The 18,574-nt window shown below is 38.1% G+C and overlaps 1 protein-coding gene across 1 annotated transcript; it reads left to right on the top strand.

The window, feature by feature from the left end:
- Positions 1–718: 718 nt before the first annotated feature.
- LOC127426382 (protein shisa-4-like) lies at positions 719–17,995 on the top strand. Its single transcript, XM_051673170.1, has 5 exons — positions 719–1,115; positions 2,959–3,136; positions 3,900–4,036; positions 14,897–15,085; positions 16,123–17,995. The coding sequence occupies exons 1-5, from the start codon at positions 1,058–1,060 to the stop codon at positions 16,161–16,163; spliced, it is 603 nt and encodes a 200-aa protein (XP_051529130.1). The 5' UTR covers positions 719–1,057; the 3' UTR covers positions 16,164–17,995.
- Positions 17,996–18,574: the final 579 nt, after the last annotated feature.

Raw genomic sequence — 18,574 nt, 5'->3', positions numbered from 1 at the left:
TGATATTTAGATTAGATTTAACTTTGTCATTGCATTGAGTAATATAAATATAAGTATCGTCAACGTAGTAAATTGTAATGTGGGCTTAAATTAATAAAAGAACGTGTTTAACAAGTCCCATTTACTTAAACAGTCTAACGTTAAATGTGAAGTAGGCTCTGCTTCACAATACTGCTGCCTAGTGTTATACGGTAATATAATATAAATAAATGTAAATAATAATAATAAAGTAGCAGACATATGATACAACACACCAGTAACCAATGGACATTATGTGTTAATATACTGAAAATTGCTGTAAATCTAGTTGGTGCTGCTATCTGTCCCGCCAAAAACCATTCAAACTGGTTGACAGCGCAGATTTGTTTGGAACTACTGAGAGCTGCATGAACCATGTGGTTGGGCGAGATCAAAGAGTGTCCCAACTCTCTTTTTCAATGGCTCTGCTATGCCTGAAGTACAAAATACGTCCCTTTATTACCATACGGACAAAGAAATGTATAAATAAATAAAACATGTGGAAATAAATGTATAAAATACATAAATAAGGAAATAAAAGTATAAATACTGATTCATGTCACATTTGAAAATGACTTTAGTTCTAGTACACCTTTTTTCATTTTTTACAATCACTTACAAATATATTTATAAATATATTTCAATTTATTTTTAATATTGGCAGACTTGGTCCTCCATACGCTCTCAACCATACAGCAGGGATAGCAATTTTGAATTACCTTCCGTTTCGCAGCCATATATGCCTTTAGCATATGAAGCGGACGCTTATGTTAGGGAAATTAAATTAGGCTAATTTATTTTACTCTATAAGGAGGGTAGTGCTGAATATTTGGCGTACGGCTCATGCGACCTCCCGGCGTGCAGCGTCACGGGCGATGTGTCATTCGACACGGATGGCGTGTTGACAACGAAGCCGCTTGATTCTGTGCGCCGCTTTTTCGCGAGACGTGGCAAATCTTTTAATTTAAAGTTTTATTTTCAGACCAGGCAAATGAAACCGTTTTTCGTCTGATATAACGGACAGTGTTCTGAAAGCAGTATGTCCCTCTACGCCGTGATTATTCCGGTCCTCTATATTATTTTCTCGGCTTGGCAGGGTAAGACGATATTGCTCTAGTTTCTTGATGGGCCTCTTTTAGGTGGCATGAGAAATAATGCACACGTGAAATGGGTTCGCTAATATTAATCATGTGTAGCCATAGTATTGTGTTGGTATGAATGCAGTATTATTAATTGTTATTATTGTCATCAATGTATTAATTTTAAACATTGTAAGTGCCTTACTCTAACCTCGATTTTTGCTTATTTTTTAAAAAGAAAAAAAGATTAGAAAAGTAGGGACCAATCAAAATGATATTTGTGGTAATCAACATTATGCCACAAATGCTGTGGATTGATCTCAACTTGTATTGTACCAGGAATATTCCTTTAATGTCTCTCCAGTGTAATTTATATATACATTGCATTTGCTTGCAAACCTCTGAATATGTCATTTCTTTAGCAATAGCTTTCAAGCCTCTCAGATTTATAAGTTCACATAAGGCTGCATTTGTTGTTTTTTATATTCTGTGTAGATGGGTCATTCACTGCAGAACTGAAATCTAATCCAAGAGTTGAGATCTTGAAGCAGGTGGTTATCTGACCTACTTTAAAACTGTTAAAGATAAAAGCAAAGGTGCCATTTCTTTTCCACAGTATTTTGAGGTGTTTTAGAATATTCTTCTCAAAATGAACGTAAGAGATTTATTTGCTTTCTTAGAGGCACTTGAGGACCAATACAAGTTAATCTCAATAGACAGCATTCGTGGCATAGTGTTGGTTACCACAAAAATTAATTTCAACTTGTCCATCCTTAAAAAAATAAAAAATAAATAGAGAGCAAAAATCTGGGTTACAGTGAGGCACTTACAATGGAAGTGAATGGGGCCAATACATAAACATTAAAATACTCAATATTTCAAAAGTATAATCACAAGATGTAAAACATGTGTGTTAACATGACTGTAGTGTGATAAAATCACTACCTAACCTTTTGTTACTTTTGTTTTATCCAATTTTACAAATTCGTTGCTATGAGGACGTACCACAGTAAACCCTTAAACCCCAAAACGTCCATAAAAACAACAATTCAAACAATTTTACAGCTCAAATAATACATAATAATACAAGTTTTAATAGAAGAATTAATATAATTGCTTTTATAAAATTATAAGCTTCACATTTCTGCCTTTAAACCCTCCAAAATTGGCCCCATTTTAGGCGCCTCACTGTAACCTCGATTTTTATTTTTATTTATTTATTTGTAAGAAAAGGAGGGACAAGTTAAAATAAATGTTTGTGTTAATCAACATTATGACACAAATGCTGTCGATGGAGTTTAACTTGTATTGAACCCAGAATATTCCTTTAACTTACTCGTTGTACATTCATTTTCCCTCCTGTCTATTTTGACTATTTTGTGTGTTTTGTATCAATATTTTAATTAATATATATTTATCAGTTTATTGTGTACTGACAAATTAGCTTTGAATTTATTGCACTATATAGGATACCTAATATTTTAGTTCCTCAATTTAGCAACTTTGCTGAACCCAGCAAAGTTACAAATAGGTTAAGGTACTTACAAATGATGTTTTGAAACCAGCTTTTAGCAAATTCTGTTCAGTTTAAATTCAGCTGCAGTCATTGCCATGCATTGGTATTTTTCCTGTTTAAAACTTTCCTGAGGTCTTCGGCAGGACATTGTGGCAAAATTGGTTCTTTTGATGGTTCACATATATTTTATTAAGAGCCGGCCAAACACTTGTATAAAAGTAACCTCTGTTTCCTTCAACATTATTTTGAAGGATTCATCTTCACTTTCAGAGTCTTTTTTTCCCCTAATAAATATTTTCTACGAGTAAAACAGCACTTGTGTCTATTTTTTAATTGTCTATACAGTGAGTGCAAATGAGGACTGCTTGTGGTATGTGGACAAAAATGGCACCTGGCACAATGGCTTTGACTGCCCTCTCATAACCTTCTGCTGTGGGAACTGTCATCGCCGATACTGCTGCCTGGATGGCTTTAAGATGATCACCGAGGCAGGACAGAAACGCTGCATGCTGTTCCATCTCAGGTACATATGATTGCACACCATCTTGACTTAAAGATTGTTCAAATAAATATGGCTCTTCACTGAGAAGGAATTTCAGCCAGGTTTAACAGAAGTTGTCCCAAACTAGCAAAACCACTCAAACCCTTGAGTGTGTGACTTACTATGCAAATGGATGTGTACAGTAGTTACAGTTTGCATGTTTAGAAAATTCTAAATGTGCACTATGGTGTACTAATTTCCAATATTACACATTTTTATTAGAGCTTCTAGACTATTGACCACATATTAGACCACAGAGGCTCATCAGCCACTCAGTAGACCACCAAAAAAAACAAAAAAAAAAACATCTGTTTTATTCATTTGGTTTTATAGGTCAAAATTTATGTTGTCATTTCCCTCCCTCACGTTGTTCAAACCCCATATTTCCCATATTTGACCCACTTTTTGTCTTCCATGGAACATATAAGTAGTAGTTAGGCAGAATGTTAGCCTCTGTTACAATTCACTTTTATTGTGTGGTAAAAGATGCACTAAAAGTGAATGGTGACTGAATGGCTGTGGATTTCTAACATTCTGCCTTTTGTGTTCCATGGCAGAAAGTAAGAAATATGGGTTTGGAGTGACCTGAGGGTAAGTAAATAATGACAGAATTTTTATTTTTGGATGAATTATTCACTTAATGGTGAAGCTGCTTAATGTAATGGTGTATTATGTTAAATGGGAGCTGCTTCAGAGAAGTCAGATTATTCAAAACCAGGGACGTTTCCTTGCCTACCTCTTTCAGCCCCTCCACTATAGCTGGCATTGCTTCATCCATCTTCCTCTTCGTGGCTGCTATAGCAACCATGGTCTGTTGCTTCATGTGTTCCTGTTGTTACCTGTACCAGCGCCGCCAGCAACGTGGTAGGACTCCTTATGAAGGTAAGCACAAAAACAGTATTTTTCCTCACAGTTCATCCTGCATTTACTAAATGTGGCATTTACTACATTTGTTTAAAACATTTACAAATACATGTGAATTAATTAAATGTGCAAATCAATGTAAAAAAATCTGGGGCCATATGTATAAAGCCACTTAGAGTAAAATTTTTGTGTCAAAATTCTGAGAATGATGTAATTTTTCTCTTATTCCTAGACTTCAGAATAAGTGTGATTCATAAAGGTTCATAAGTGTTAAGATTTGGTCTTGGCTCCTAAATGTTTTAAGAGTGCTGGAGAGGTATCCTAACCTAGTTAGGAGCAGCACAATGACGGTGGTCTGCGGAGACAACACACTCTACAACAAAGAAAGAATTTGTTGGACTTATGACAGTGGAAATTGGGCAAATGTGTTTTATAGTTAAGTAAAATGAAATCCATCATTTTATATATATACAGTATCTCACAGAAGTGAGTACACCCCTCACATTTTAGTAAATATTTTATCATATCTTTTCATGTGACAACACTGAAGAAATGACACTTTGCTACAATGTAAAGTAGTGAGTGTACAGCTTGTATAACAGTGTAAATTTGCTGTCCCCTCAAAATAACTCAACACACAGCCATTAATGTCTAAACCGCTGCCAACAAAAGTGAGTACACCCCTACACTGCCACTTCTGTGAGATACTGTATATATATATATATATATATATATATATATATATATATATATATATATATATATATATATATATATATTATTTTTATTGCAGCACGGTTTTTCATTTAATGATTACACTGAAACTCATTGTTGTGGATTAAGCATTTGAAAAATTGTATGGATTACCTGTCTAAGCGTTCAGAGAACTGCAACAACTAATTAATAAAATCTAAATATCACTAAAATTATAAAAAATCAACGATGAACAAAATCTACAATGAATTCAATTATGATTAGTTAAAGAACTTTGCACTTTGTGCCACAATAAAATATTGTTAATATGTTGAATGTCAAATTTATCGTTAAATTAAACCGTGTTTCACTGAAATCTTATATGTAACTGTAATGGGATTATAACAGTTTGGTTTATTATCATTTTATTTTGTGATTTAAATTGTCCTTCTATATATATTTCTTTTATTTATATTTATATTGCAAGATTTTGCATTTGGATTTTTTGTAGCCTTCAATTTGCACATTGTTTGAGGACAACATTAGGCAAAATGTGAAATGTTTTAAAATACAGGAAATTCAATTTGGCTTTCTCATTTGTTTAACCAAAGAATTAATCAACAGAAAATAACCTATTATCAAAACATTGTTTTATAATGTGTTGTATTAAATCATGAGTGATATAATGATGTCATACCAGCTAGGACATATTACCCTCACCTCAGAATCTGCCTTAGACTTTGCTGAAAGTTGCTTGTAGCATCTTTATAAAAAGCTCCCACTCTTACATAAGTCCTACTCTTTGCTAAGAATTTTTTTGACACTTAAGTCAAAGCTTAAGACTATTCTTAGGAGCATTACTGAGGAGTTTTATACATACAGACCCTGGGCCCGTATTCACAGAAAATCTTAAGGCTAAAAGTTGCTCCTAATGCGTAGAATTCCTGTGGATGCGCGCTTGCTGCAGAGAAAAAAGGGGGCATTCACGGGGAATCACGACAATTGCGGGGCTACCCCGTGTTTTTATGCAGTCGACGGGATGCACACTCATTTCATTACATCAACACAGCATGAAGAAATGTTCATCAACCTGAAAAAAATACCGACCGACCAACTGACCATTCTGGAAATAGGGGGGAACGGAGTTCCCGGAGTGAATTTCGTGGGGGATTGGCATTCTTGTTCAAACTGGCTACATTTGTTAGGGGAATATTGGGTATTTCTATCTTTTCTCCGCTAAATAGCATACGAAAGCTTTGCGGGTTCTGCACATAAATGCGTGGGATCTTCTGCATCTGTGGTTGCGCAATGTTGACCATCTTGAGTGGCCACAACACATTCACGCAACAGATCGACAGATGCACACGGGAATCCACGGGCAACCAATCCATGCATGCATGCATGCAACAGATCCACACATGTTCAGTTCACAAATTCACGCACCAGAAGAATGCACAAATATACTGGTGTCTACACGTGACGCCATGCGAGAAGCAGACGTGTGATTGCGAGCTCTGTACACTTTGCTAGTTTTTTAAGTATTTTCATGTTATAATCTGGCGAGATTCGATACACCCAGTTACATATTTGCTCTTTGAGGTAAACATGACAAGGAAGTCAAAATCCTCGGACTCTGGAGACATTAAAAGACACTTACGTGCTCACGTTGAAACCTCTGGCAGGCCTGCGAGCCAGGGACTCGGTTTGGACGGCACGTCGGGAGATGAAATACAGCGTCAACTGTCCAACATCTCGGTGATGCTGACGAAGGTTGTTGCTGACTTGGAGGATCTCGCTGTAATACGTCGATCAATTACGGTGATGGAAACAAAATTCTCTGAGTTGGTCACAAGAGTGACAGAAGTTGAAAAACGAATCGATTATCTGGAATCTTCGGAAAGAGAATTATCCGCTAATCCGCCCGCGTCCAAAACAGACTTGGAACACATTTTAGAAAAACTTGAATATTTCGAAAATATGAACCGAAAGAATAACATACGAATTGTTGGAATTACTGAGCATGAAGGTGGCAGAGATATGGTGAAATTCCTTGATGAGCTCTTCCCGAGTCTGCTCGACATAACAGGCCATAAACTGGAAATCGAGCGAGCTTGCAGATCTGCTGAGGGAGACAGGCCCAGATAAATTCTGGCCAACTTTTTGAGATCATCCGATAAAGATCTCGTGTTGCGCCAGGTGAGGAGCAAAGGAAAACTTTCTTGGAAGAATCACAATATTTTCTTGTTCCCTGACTTTGCGAATTCGACGAGAGAAACGTGATCGGTTCAAGGAATGTAAGAAACTCTTACATCAACGGAAGATCGCTTTTGCACTGATGTTCCTGGCCAAATTGAGAATAGACACCAAGGACAGCAGCAAAGTATTTACATGTCCAAAACTGGCACTCTCCTTCATAAATACATTGTGAGTGAGTAAGCCATTTGATGTTTCTTATATTAGTGGACTGACTCGCTGTTCAGTGACTCGATTTTCTGAGGAAGCTGGGCACCATTTTTGTTTCTTTTTGTGTTGGCTCCACCTAGCTGCTGGAGTTTGTTTTGTAGAATGACACTTTTTTCAAGAATCTTTTGCATTGACAGAAGATCACTTTTACACTGAAGTTCCTGGCCTGATTGAGAATGGACACTTTGGATGACCGCAAAATATCTACATGCTCACATAAAGGACGACTTTTATAAAGTTGACAGACTGAGTTAAGTCATGGTGTATTTTTATTGTATTTTTTTTTACACGGCCTCCGAGTGAATTTGACTTGCTCAGTGCTCACTTGATCATCCAAGGAACCAGGATGCCTGTTTTGTTTCTTTATGTGCTGGCTCCGCCTAGCGGCTGGAGCTTGTTTTGTGGAATAACACTGTTTTGGGACAGTGTTGTGGATGAATCTGTTTGTTCTTTGTGCTTATGCTTCCTGTTGGCTGGAGTTTGTTTTGTGGAGTATTTTTAAGGGACATTAGAATGATTACGTCATCTGCTGCACTCATAACAGCCGGCTCACTGAACACTTGTTTGTCTGTCCGAGGAAACTGAACAGCTTTATATCAGCTGGAAGTTGTTTTGTGGAGGAACACACCATCAAGACAGTTCTGTGAATGAATCTACATGTTTTTTGTATTTATTCTGCCTGTTGGCTGGGGTCTGTTTTACAAAGTATTTTCTGTTATGTAATTTTGCCTCACAAAAATTATGCAGAGGCACCGGACTTGAGCAATTCTGATGGCAAAGTAGTCGCGGGGGCTCTCACATGTGTACATGGACTGTTTGAGTTTAGAGGGATTGACGCTGGTTGGCGCTGTCTGCGCACGTTTTTCTTTTTTCTGTTTGTTTTGTTCGGGGGGAAGTTCGGGGTTTGATTGTTGCATTAATGGGGAATGTGGTCTGTATAATTTTGTTTTTGACACACAACTTTGTTTTATTTTTCTTTATTTTTATTATATCAATATGTCAGATATTATTATGAGTAGGTTATCTCTCTCCACATGGAATGTGAATGGGTTGGGGCATCCCATAAAAAGAAGGAAGGTTATTTATTTTCTTAAGCGTAAGAAATATGATATAGTGTTTCTTCAAGAAACGCATCTTTCCCCGCAGGAAGCTGAAAAATTTGGGAAGATATGGGGTGGACATGTTTTCTTTAGTGCAGGCTCAAGTAAGAGTGGGGGAGTCATTATACTGATAAATAAACATTTACAATTAAAATTTCTTAAACAGAGTAAAGATAAATTAGGAAGAGTCATTGTCGTTTTAGGAGAAATTCAGGGGCAAAGTCTGATTTTGGCTAATATTTACGCACCTAACACTGATGATCAGGGCTTTTTTATAGATCTTGAAGGGATGTTGCAAACCAATGGCAGCCCTCATGATATAATATTGGGAGGAGACTTTAATCTTTTGATGGACTCAGTCCTTGATCATAGTGAAGCAAAAGTGTGTAAACCCCCTAGAGCAACATTGACGCTTCACAGAATGTGTAAAAATCTTGGTCTTGAAGATATCTGGTGACTTTTGAACCCATCTGGTAGGGACTATGCATTTTTTTCATCAGTCCATAAGATTTATTCTAGAATAGATTTTTTTTGATTATACCTAAGTCCCTCATTTCATCTGTTGTTGATTGCTCAATTGGAAACATCTTAGTCTCAGATCACGCCCTGGTGAGTTTAGAGGTGTTGCCACATACAGAGAAAAAGAAATCATATAGTTGGCGCTTTAATGTATCCCTTTTGCAAAATACTGATTTCCAACAAATGTTAAAGACTGAAATCAGTGTTTATATGGAGACCAACTGGTCCTCAGTATCCTCTGTGGGCGTGGCTTGGGAGGCACTTAAGGCTGTTCTTAGGGGTCAGATCTTACAGTATGCCTCATTCACCAAAAAATCCAAAGCATGTGAACTCGTGGAGTTGGAAGAGAATATTAAAAGTGCCGAATCAGAGCTGAAGCACGGAATGTCATCCGATGGCCTCAGAGAATTGACCCATTTGAAATACTATTTTGTCACGGAAGGTGGAGTTTTGGCTGTTCAGGGCAAGACGGTCATACTTTGAGTCAGGGGACAAAGCATGGAAGCTTTTGGCTAGATATATAAAGCAGAGAGAGTCTTTTTCTACCATTCCCTCAATGAAATCTGCTGGTGGTGAAATATTTACCTCAGCCATTGATATTAATAATGCTTTCAAAGAGTTCTATCTTGATCTCTATAGTTCCATGTCTTCGTCTACTGATGAAGATTTTAGAAAATTTGTGGAACCATTAGAACTTCCTAAATTGACAACTGAGCAAAAAAATTCTCTTGATTCTGAGATAACCTTGGAGGAGTTTGACAAGGTAATTAAGGCCTTGCCTACAGGCAAGGCTCCAGGGCCAGATGGTTTTGCCACTGAATTTTTTAGATCTTATGCTACAGAACTGGCTCCACTTTTGTTAGAAGTTTATACGGAATCATTAAAGAATGGAAAACTTCCGCCAACCATGACACAAGCCCGGATCAGTCTGATTCTTAAAAAGGACAAAGATCCAAGCGAGTGTAAGAGTTACCGTCCAATTTCCCTGATCCAGCTAGATGTAAACATTTTGTAAAAAATGTTGGCTAAACGATTAAGTAAAGTTATGACATCTCTTATACATATAGATCAGGTGGGGTTTATTCGGGGCCGCAGCTCTTCTGATAACATCAGGCGTTTCATCAATATCATGTGGTCAGTAGCGAATGATCAGACTCCGGTCGCTGCCATCTCACTTGACGCCGAAAAGGCGTTTGATATGGTAGAATGGGATTATCTTTTTAAGATTTTGGAAATGTATGGGTTCGGGAACACTTTTATTGGTTGGACTAAATTACTTTATAGACACCCGGTAGCAGTGGTGTAAACAAATGGATTAATTTCAGATTATTTTACTCTGGATAGGGGCACCCGGCAAGGTTGCCCTCTTTCCCCATTATTGTTCTGTCTTGCCCTAGAACCATTAGCAGCCACGATAAGAAAGGAGGAAGATTTTCCAGGGTTGCTGGCAGGAGGTGTGGCACATAAGCTTTTGCTTTATGCAGATTATATTTTATTATTTGTCTCTGACCCTGCTAGATCTATGCCTTGCCTCCACAGAATTATTAACTCTTATTCCAAGCTCTCAGGTTACAAAGTCAATTGGTCTAAATCCGAAGCTTTAGCTCTGACAGCGTACTGTCCAGTAATGGCTTTCCAGCTGGGCGCCTTCCAGTGGCCCAAACAGGGCATTAAGTATTTAGGCATTTTATTCCCAGCAAATTTGTCTGATTTAGTTAGAGTTAATTTTGACCCTTTAATAAAAAGGTTTTCGAGCGATGTGGGCAGGTGGGCTTCATTTATCTATGATTGGGAAGGTTAATGTTATAAAAATTTAACTACCTGCTACAGTCTCTCCCTGTAGATGTCCCCCTCTCTTATTTCAAGCAATTTCATAGCATAGTGAAGTCCTTCCTTTGGAATGGCGTCCCAGATTGCATTTCAATAAGTTACATAGGCTGATTGACAAAGGTGGGCTATGCCTACCTAAGATTTTGTTTTATTACTATGCTTTCAGTCTCAGACATTTGGCTCATTGGTCTCTTCCACCTGAGAGAGCTCCTCCCTGGTTTAGTATTGAACAGGAAGTTCTTGCCCCTATTTCACCATTGTAAAGCCTCTCTATTAAACTATCCGGAAAAGTTAAGTCACACCCTGTTATTTCGCATGTACACTCGGTATGGACAAAAGTGTCCAGAGTGTTTAAACGGACATTTATTTAAATGTTGCCTCAAGCATATGGCAGAACCCAAGATTGTGTATCGGTAAGTCCCCTTTCTGCTGGTCGGAGTGGATTGGGAGGGGGGTTACTACACTCTGTGATCTATATAAGAGTGGAGTGTTGAAATCGTTTGAAAATCTGGTTCAATGGGGGCCTGGGTAGCTCAGTGGTAAAATACGCTGGCTACCACCCCTGGAGTTCGCTAGTTCGCTAGTTCGAATCCCAGGGCGTGCTGAGTGACTCCAGCCAGGTCTCCTAAGCAACCAAATTGGCCTGGTTGCTAGGGAGGGTAGAGTCACATGGGGTAACCTCCTCGTGGTCGCTATAATGTGGTTTGTTCTCGGTGGGGCGCATGGTGAATTGAGCGTGGTTGCCGCGGTGGATGGCGTGAAGCCTCCACACGCACTATGTCTCCGTGGCAACAAGCCACGTGATAAGATGCGCGGGTTGACTGTCTCAGACACGGAGGCAACTGGGATTCGTCCTCCGCCACCCGGACTGATCACTACACCACCATGAGGACTTAGAGCGCATTGGGAATTGGGCATTCCAAATTGGGAGAAAAAGGGGAAAAATCCCAACAAAAAAAAGAAAATCTGGTTCAACATTTTGGGATCCCCAGATCTCAGTTTTATAGGTATTTACAACTGCGCCACCTTCTTTGTACTGTCTTTGGGAGTAGCAAACACCCCCCTAAAGCAGCAGATACTCTAGGAGAGGTGATTACTGCTTTTGAAAAAGGTCATGAGGCATCAGTGTATTACTCCCTGTTAATTCAGAGTTTGGGGGACAGAGCTTTAACCTCACTTAAGAGAGTATGGGAGAAAGACTTCAACTTGGTATTGGAGGACGGAGTGTGGGCTAGGATTCTTAAAAACTTTAAGTCTGCATCTAGAGATGCAAGGGTTTGTCTTATGCAATTCTAAATTTTGCATAGATTCTATTGGACCCCCTCTAGATTGTATAGGTTTGGTCTTAAAGACACACCCACCTGCTGGCGATACCAATCAGAGGATGGAGACATGGCCCATGTTTTTTCCAGAAATTCTGGTTGAAGGTTCAGAATTTTGTGTCTGACATGGTAGGAACTCGGGTTTCGTTTTGCCCCAGATTTTGTGTTCTGGGCGATGGGGCGGTCATTGATGTGGGGGATAGTCATATAGAGAATTGGGTTCTGACCTGTGTGATGATCGCCAGGCAGGTTATTTTGAGAGGTTGGAGGTCAGCTGGTGCGCCCCCATATCCGGAGTGGTTCACGGAGGTGGGGAGGGTGGCGGCTTATGAGGAGGTGTCATCAGGAAGACGCAGTTACTTGGATTTGTTTATCCGGAAATGGGGCAGGTATTTGGAGTTTTTGGAGGGCTCTCGGGTGGGGTGTGGAGAGAGTAGTGTAATATAGTTAGTATGATTATTATGTGTGTGTATTTATGTATGTGCGTGTATGTATGTGTGTGTGTGTGTGTGTGTGTGTGTGTGTATATATATATATGTGTGTGTGTGTGTGTGTTTATATATTAAATGTTGTTTATATATATATATGTTTTGCATCTTGTTATTGTATGATTTAATAAAAAATGTTAATCACAAAAAAAAAAAAAAATAAATAAAAAAAAAATACTGGTGTCTTTGCTCAGAATACCATCCACAAGTTCATAAGTGTGTGTGTGTAATTTAATGCACAAATAAATGCTGAGCTGTTTGTATTGGTATTTTTCTTTTATCCATGATGGCAAAGCCCCATTTTCAGCTGCCATTACTCCAGTCTACCAAGATTATAATTGCTCAGCGAGTATTGACGCTGACTACCACCCCTGGAATCGCGAGTTTGAATCCAGGGCGTGCTGAGTGACTCTAGTCAGGCCTCCTAAGCAACCAAATTGGCCCGGTTGCTAGGGAGGGTAGAGTCACATGGGGTAACCTCCTCGTGGTCGCGATTAGTGGTTCTCGCTTTCAGTGAGGTGCGTGGTAAGTTGTGCGTGGATCGTGGAGAGTAGCATGAGCCTCCACATGCTGGGAGTCTCCGCGATGTCATGCACAGCGAGCCACATGATAAAATGCACGGATTGACAGTCTCAGAAACTGAGGCAACTGACACTTGTCCTCTGCTACCCGGATTGTGGTGAGTAACCACGCCACCACGAGGCCCTACTAAGTAGTGGGAATTGGGCATTCCAAATTGGGGATAAAAAGGGGATAAAAAAAAATTTAGTACTAAATTAACATTTCTTTTTGTTAGAATAGTTTAAATGGTTGTGCCTTCTTAATGAACTGTGGAAATCGCAATATAGGCTGTGTCTCGTTTGGAAGGAAGTGTCCTCTGGAGGTTGCATTTCTCGGCCGCATACATCATCGAGGCTGTCTCGTTTCATAAAAGCAAGTAGGACACTTCGAATGCAGCCTTCTTTCATGGGAATTAGGAGGATGCATGAGGTGTATCCTTCGTGGGCACTCACAACCCACAATTCTTTGCTTCAACGGAAATGTCTAAAAACAAAATAACGACCAATTTGCCTCGTAAATATGATGTTCAAACGCAAGTAATGTTAATTCCCAACCTCAGTAGATGGGTTCCCAACCTCAGTAGATGGGTGCAGAGTATATAATATGTATTTTATTAATATATAATTAAAATAAAGTATTAGACTAAAATTACACATGTAAAATCTATTTTCTTTTCTCTCTACATCACTATAACTCTCCTAAAATGTACCTCATACATTCCCTTCTAAAGGGACTTTGTTACCTTCTCACTCAAAGTTCTCGTGCTTGTTAAAGAGTTGCGTGCTGTTATAGCAACAATGTTGCGTTTCATTTTGTTTGTCCAATGAAGGACGTCTCGTTTAAATGAGATTTGTTTAAAGGAGGATGCTCGGTATACTGCAGCCTTCAAAGGACGTGTCCTACCTAGCACGCAGCCTTCGAAACGAGACACAGCCATACTCTTTTTCCAGCTGAGGTATTGCATTTTTAGTTACTTTACAGTAAAGTTACTTTAGACTTGCAAATCAAATTTCAGTTTTAAAAATAACCAAAAAGAAACATATTCTCCTCAAATTCATCAATCTGTTGTTCATTTGAGAGTTGAAGGCTATTCCATGCATTTCTGTTTTGAAAGAATAAAACAAACTTGATCTCACCAGGACAGAGAGAGAAGTGGACAACCCAGATGCACAACAATAAGAATACAAGTACATCAGAGTCTCTAATTTGAGAAAAAGACTTCTCACAGGTCCTAAACTAGCAGCTTTAATGAACCGTAAATGCCGAACAGTTGCATTGCTGCAAGTAGAGGATTCTTGGATGAACAAAAAGTTTGAAGAATACATCCTTTAATTTAAAAGAAACAGTCAATTGTAACATTACTGTACTGCCTTTACTGTAATTTTTCAATTACTTTCAATCAATTTAATGCATCCTCGGTGAACAAGACAAAAAAATATGTATATATCGTTGTCTGTCTTAGCTGACAAATAGTGGTCCCCATTCTACCAGTCACTGAGGGTGATTTAAAAGAGAGCGCTAATAAAACGTGACATCATCCATAGCAATGAAGTCAGCTCCACCTTACTCTTAAGATTTCCCTACTAAAACTTGCTCTTAGCAGTTTTATGAATAGGTTTTAAGCAAAAACTCCTAGCTAGGAACTCTTTGGAGAACTCCTAGTGGTAAGATAAAAATCTTTGTAAATACATGCCCTGGATGGTATCGTATTTAATATTTAGCATACAGTTAATCTTAATGTATTTAGTTTTTTTTTTTTTTTTTTTTTTTTTTTTTGCATTTGTTTCTGTTCTAAATTTTATTACAGTTACATTGCATTTTGTATTGGAATATACTGATTATTCCTGAGAAAAAAAAGGCCATAGCTAATTAAAGAACCACTAACATGAATCTCACTTTCAGCCCAGCACATTCCAATGGCCAGCTATCCTGTGGAGCCCATGTATGATGCTTATGGGAAACCCATAGGACATCCTGATTACCCTGGATATCCAGTGGTGCCGCAGTACCCTGGTGTCCCACACCAATATCCTTTGATGCCCCAGGGTCCTTATCCTCTGAATCCTCCTGACGCAGGATACAGTCAAGCAGGTAGACAAATGGCCTCTTAGATCACATATAAGGAATATAAAAAACACTACACGACAATTTGCATATAGCTTGATGACAGAGGGAATCATAACACTGCTTAAAGGAATAGTTCACCTAAATTTTTTAATTCTGTCATAATTTACTCACCCTTGTTGTTTCAAATGCGGAACACAAAAGGGAAAGAAAAATATTGAATATCCCGGTCTGTTTTCTCGATACAATTGCAGCTGATATTGACTCACATTAAACCTTAAAAAATCACACAAAAGTATCATAAAAGTAGTCCATTCAACTTGTGTGTCCTATTCCTAGTCTCCTGAAATCATATAATGTAACCTGAAATTTAAGTCCTTTATCAGTGAAAATCTTGATGTCCGTTTGTACCGAAATGTGGGTGAGTAAACTATGACAGATTTTTTTATTTTTGGGAGAACAATTTCTTTTAATGCTCCTTGAATAGAACTACCCACATTTTCCCAACAGTCAGGTTAAAGGAATAGTTCACCCAAAAATAAAAATTATCTAATTTACTCACCCTCATGCCATCCCAGATGTGTTTTAGAGGAATATCTCAGCTCTGTAGGTCCATACATTGCAAGTAAATGGTGGCCAGAACTCTGAAGGTCCAAAAAGCACATAAAGGCAGCATAAAAAGTAATCCATACGACTCCAGTGGTTTCATCCATGTCTTCAGAAGCAATATGATAGGTGTGGGTGAGAAGCACATCAATATATGTCTTTTTTTTTTTTTTTTAATTATAAATCTCCACTTTCAAACGGCCCTCCTATGTTCTTTTGTCTTTTCGCTTTTCCTAAGAGTTCTTTTGTTTTTGGTGATTCTCATTCTTTGTACACATCGCCACCTACTGGGCAGGGAGAAGAATTTATAGTAAAAGAAGTTCTTAAAGATTGATCTGTGCCTGTAAAGAGCAAAGGTTAATGGAAGCATTGTTCAAAGGCATTCATTCTTGTACACCAGTGGTTTGTTTTGGATATTACAGACCATTCCTTGAACTTTGTTATTGTTGTGTTTTCAGCTCCTCCACCATACTCCCCTCCCCAGTATCCAGGGCACTGAGAGAGTTGGAGTCCCTCAGCAGGAGAGGCTAACACATACAATGGGTGGAGAAGTGGGCCCATGCTTGTTTGGAATCCCTTGTATGAGAAGCACTTTTATTATTTATTTCTTGATTAATTGGTAGAGTGCAGCATGAACTGACCTTGGATCACCTCGCTTTGGAGCGTTTCCTCGTTTGATGTACAGCTTTCCTGTGTCACTAATCAGTAAGACTCCTCCCGCTTAAGCAACTCACAGACTCAAAAGACATTAAAATGAACTGACTGGGGTCGCTTTGCTTTATGTGCCATTCTGTCAAACTCTCCGAAATGGAGAGTTAAATGTGATTTTCCTGCTGACAAACACGCGCAGAAGACACTGGTTGACTTTTTGATTCATCCAGGATTGTGGTCGTCATTCAACCAAATGAGAAGAGGCTTGTGTCAATTGCACTTTATTCTGCAATAGACTCGCTTATGTGTATTTATTTGACTTCTAATCCATGCAAGTCATGTGCATCATTAATATCACATCTTGCTGTACACTGTTATGTACACATGCAGTATGTAAATAAGAGATACTGATATGAAGATACAAAGAAAGAACTTCATTTTTCATAGCATCCTCACAACCAACCAGAACTTTGTTGTTACAAGTTTGTGTTCATTCTGTGCCATTTGATTTGCATCTTGCCTTTAGATGACACCCAGCGCTGAGGAACTTTCCGTTTAAAGATCTGGCATGAGGTTGAGATGTAATGTTAACGCAACTTAGATTTGCATGTCTTTAATTGTATGGTATGCTACCTAGGCCAGCTATTAAGGACATCAGAGTAAGATTTTCATTCTGTGAGCTGTCTGTACATTTTTCTTTGTTTGAATAATCTTTTTGATCTATAAAACTGTTCACAATAATTTTATTTTTAGCACATCCTCATAGTGAAAATAGTTTGTCACTATCAAATTTCATCATACATTATACAAAGCTTAGTGACCCTTTTAAAGGGTAAAATAAAATGTAAATTAATTTAAGTATTATCTCTGTCTGAGAAATTGACATTTAAAAAACCTGTTTAAAATTTCAAAGTCGGATGCATTTGAGGTGTGATAGACTTGTTTTGATTTGAAATTCTTTCTGCTACCTCCTCATCTCACGTGCATAATATTAGTTGTGATGGCTTGTCTACTGTTGAATAACTTGTAAGTTATTTAAGTTCATGTATGGTTAACAGTGTTGTTTTTTTTGCGATATACAGCATATGCTAATGTCACTTTGGAATGTGAAGTACAGATAAGAAAAATAATCATTTTTTACAGTGTGGAATAATAACGAGTATTTTAAACTTGGAGCAAAGGCAAACAATACTAGTGTTTGAACTTGCACTAATAATACTAATTGAACAGAATGGACATGAAAGTATTGCATAATTTTTTCCTTTTTTTTCTTTACTATAAAAACAGGCTTGACTATGAATCCTGTCTCCATTATTGCTATACCTGAAAAAGGCACTTTAACAAATGACTTAAAGGAGTAGTCCAGGTTCAATAAAAGTTAGGCCATTCGACAGCATTTGTGGCATAATGCCACAGTGGGCAGTGGTGGCTCAGCGGTTAAGGCTCTGGGTTACTGATCAGAAGGTTGGGGGTTCAAGCCCCAGCACCACCAAGATGCCACTGTTGGGCCCTTGAGCAAGGCCCTTGACCCTATCTGCCCCAGGGGCGCTGTATCATGGCTGACCCTGCACTCTGACCCCAGCCTAGCTGGGATATGTGAAAAAGAAGAATTTCACTGTATATGTGCAAATGTATAATGTGTGATAAATAAAGAAAATTATTATTAAATTATTAATTATTAATTATAATGTTGATTACCACAAAATATAATTTTGACTCGTCCCTCCTTTTCATTAAAAAAGCAGAAATTGAGGTTACCGTGAGGCATTTACAATGGAAGTGAATGGGGCCCGTTTTTGGAGGGTTTAAAGGAAGAAATTTGAAGCTTATAATTTTATAAAAGCGCTTACATTAATTCTTCTGTTATAACTCATGTGTTATTTGAGCTGTGACGTTGTTTAAATCGTCATTTTTACAGTTGTTTTAGGATTTGTTGACATTACGTCATCATGGCAATGAAGTTGTAAAATTGGATATAACTTTACACAGAAAAGGTTAGTAAGTGATTTTATCACACTTAAATCATGTTAACACGCATATTGTTTACGTCTTGTGGCAATACTTTTGAAACAGTGAGTATTTTAATGTTTACGGATTGGCCCCATTGACTTCCATTGTAAGTGCATCACTGGAACCCAGATTTTTTCTTTTTTTCTTTTCTTTTTTAAGTAAAGGAGGGAGGAGTCTAAATAAATGTTTGTGGTAATCAACATTATGCCACAAATGTTGTCGATTGAGCTTAACTTGTATTGAACCCGG

The sequence above is a fragment of the Myxocyprinus asiaticus genome, chromosome 35 (assembly GCF_019703515.2).
Source record: "Myxocyprinus asiaticus isolate MX2 ecotype Aquarium Trade chromosome 35, UBuf_Myxa_2, whole genome shotgun sequence".
Taxonomy (NCBI): domain Eukaryota; kingdom Metazoa; phylum Chordata; class Actinopteri; order Cypriniformes; family Catostomidae; genus Myxocyprinus; species Myxocyprinus asiaticus.
Note: the sequence above shows the minus strand (reverse complement) of the source record. Positions and strands in the feature narration are given on the sequence as shown.

Coding starts and splice junctions, on each gene's coding strand:
- LOC127426382 (XM_051673170.1), top strand. CDS start 1,058: ATGTCCCTCTACGCCGTGATTATTCCGGTCCTCTATATTATTTTCTCG. Junction 4,037..14,896: donor TGGTAGGACTCCTTATGAAG/GTAAGCACAAAA, acceptor TCTCACTTTCAG/CCCAGCACATTCCAATGGCC. Junction 15,086..16,122: donor CGCAGGATACAGTCAAGCAG/GTAGACAAATGG, acceptor TTGTGTTTTCAG/CTCCTCCACCATACTCCCCT.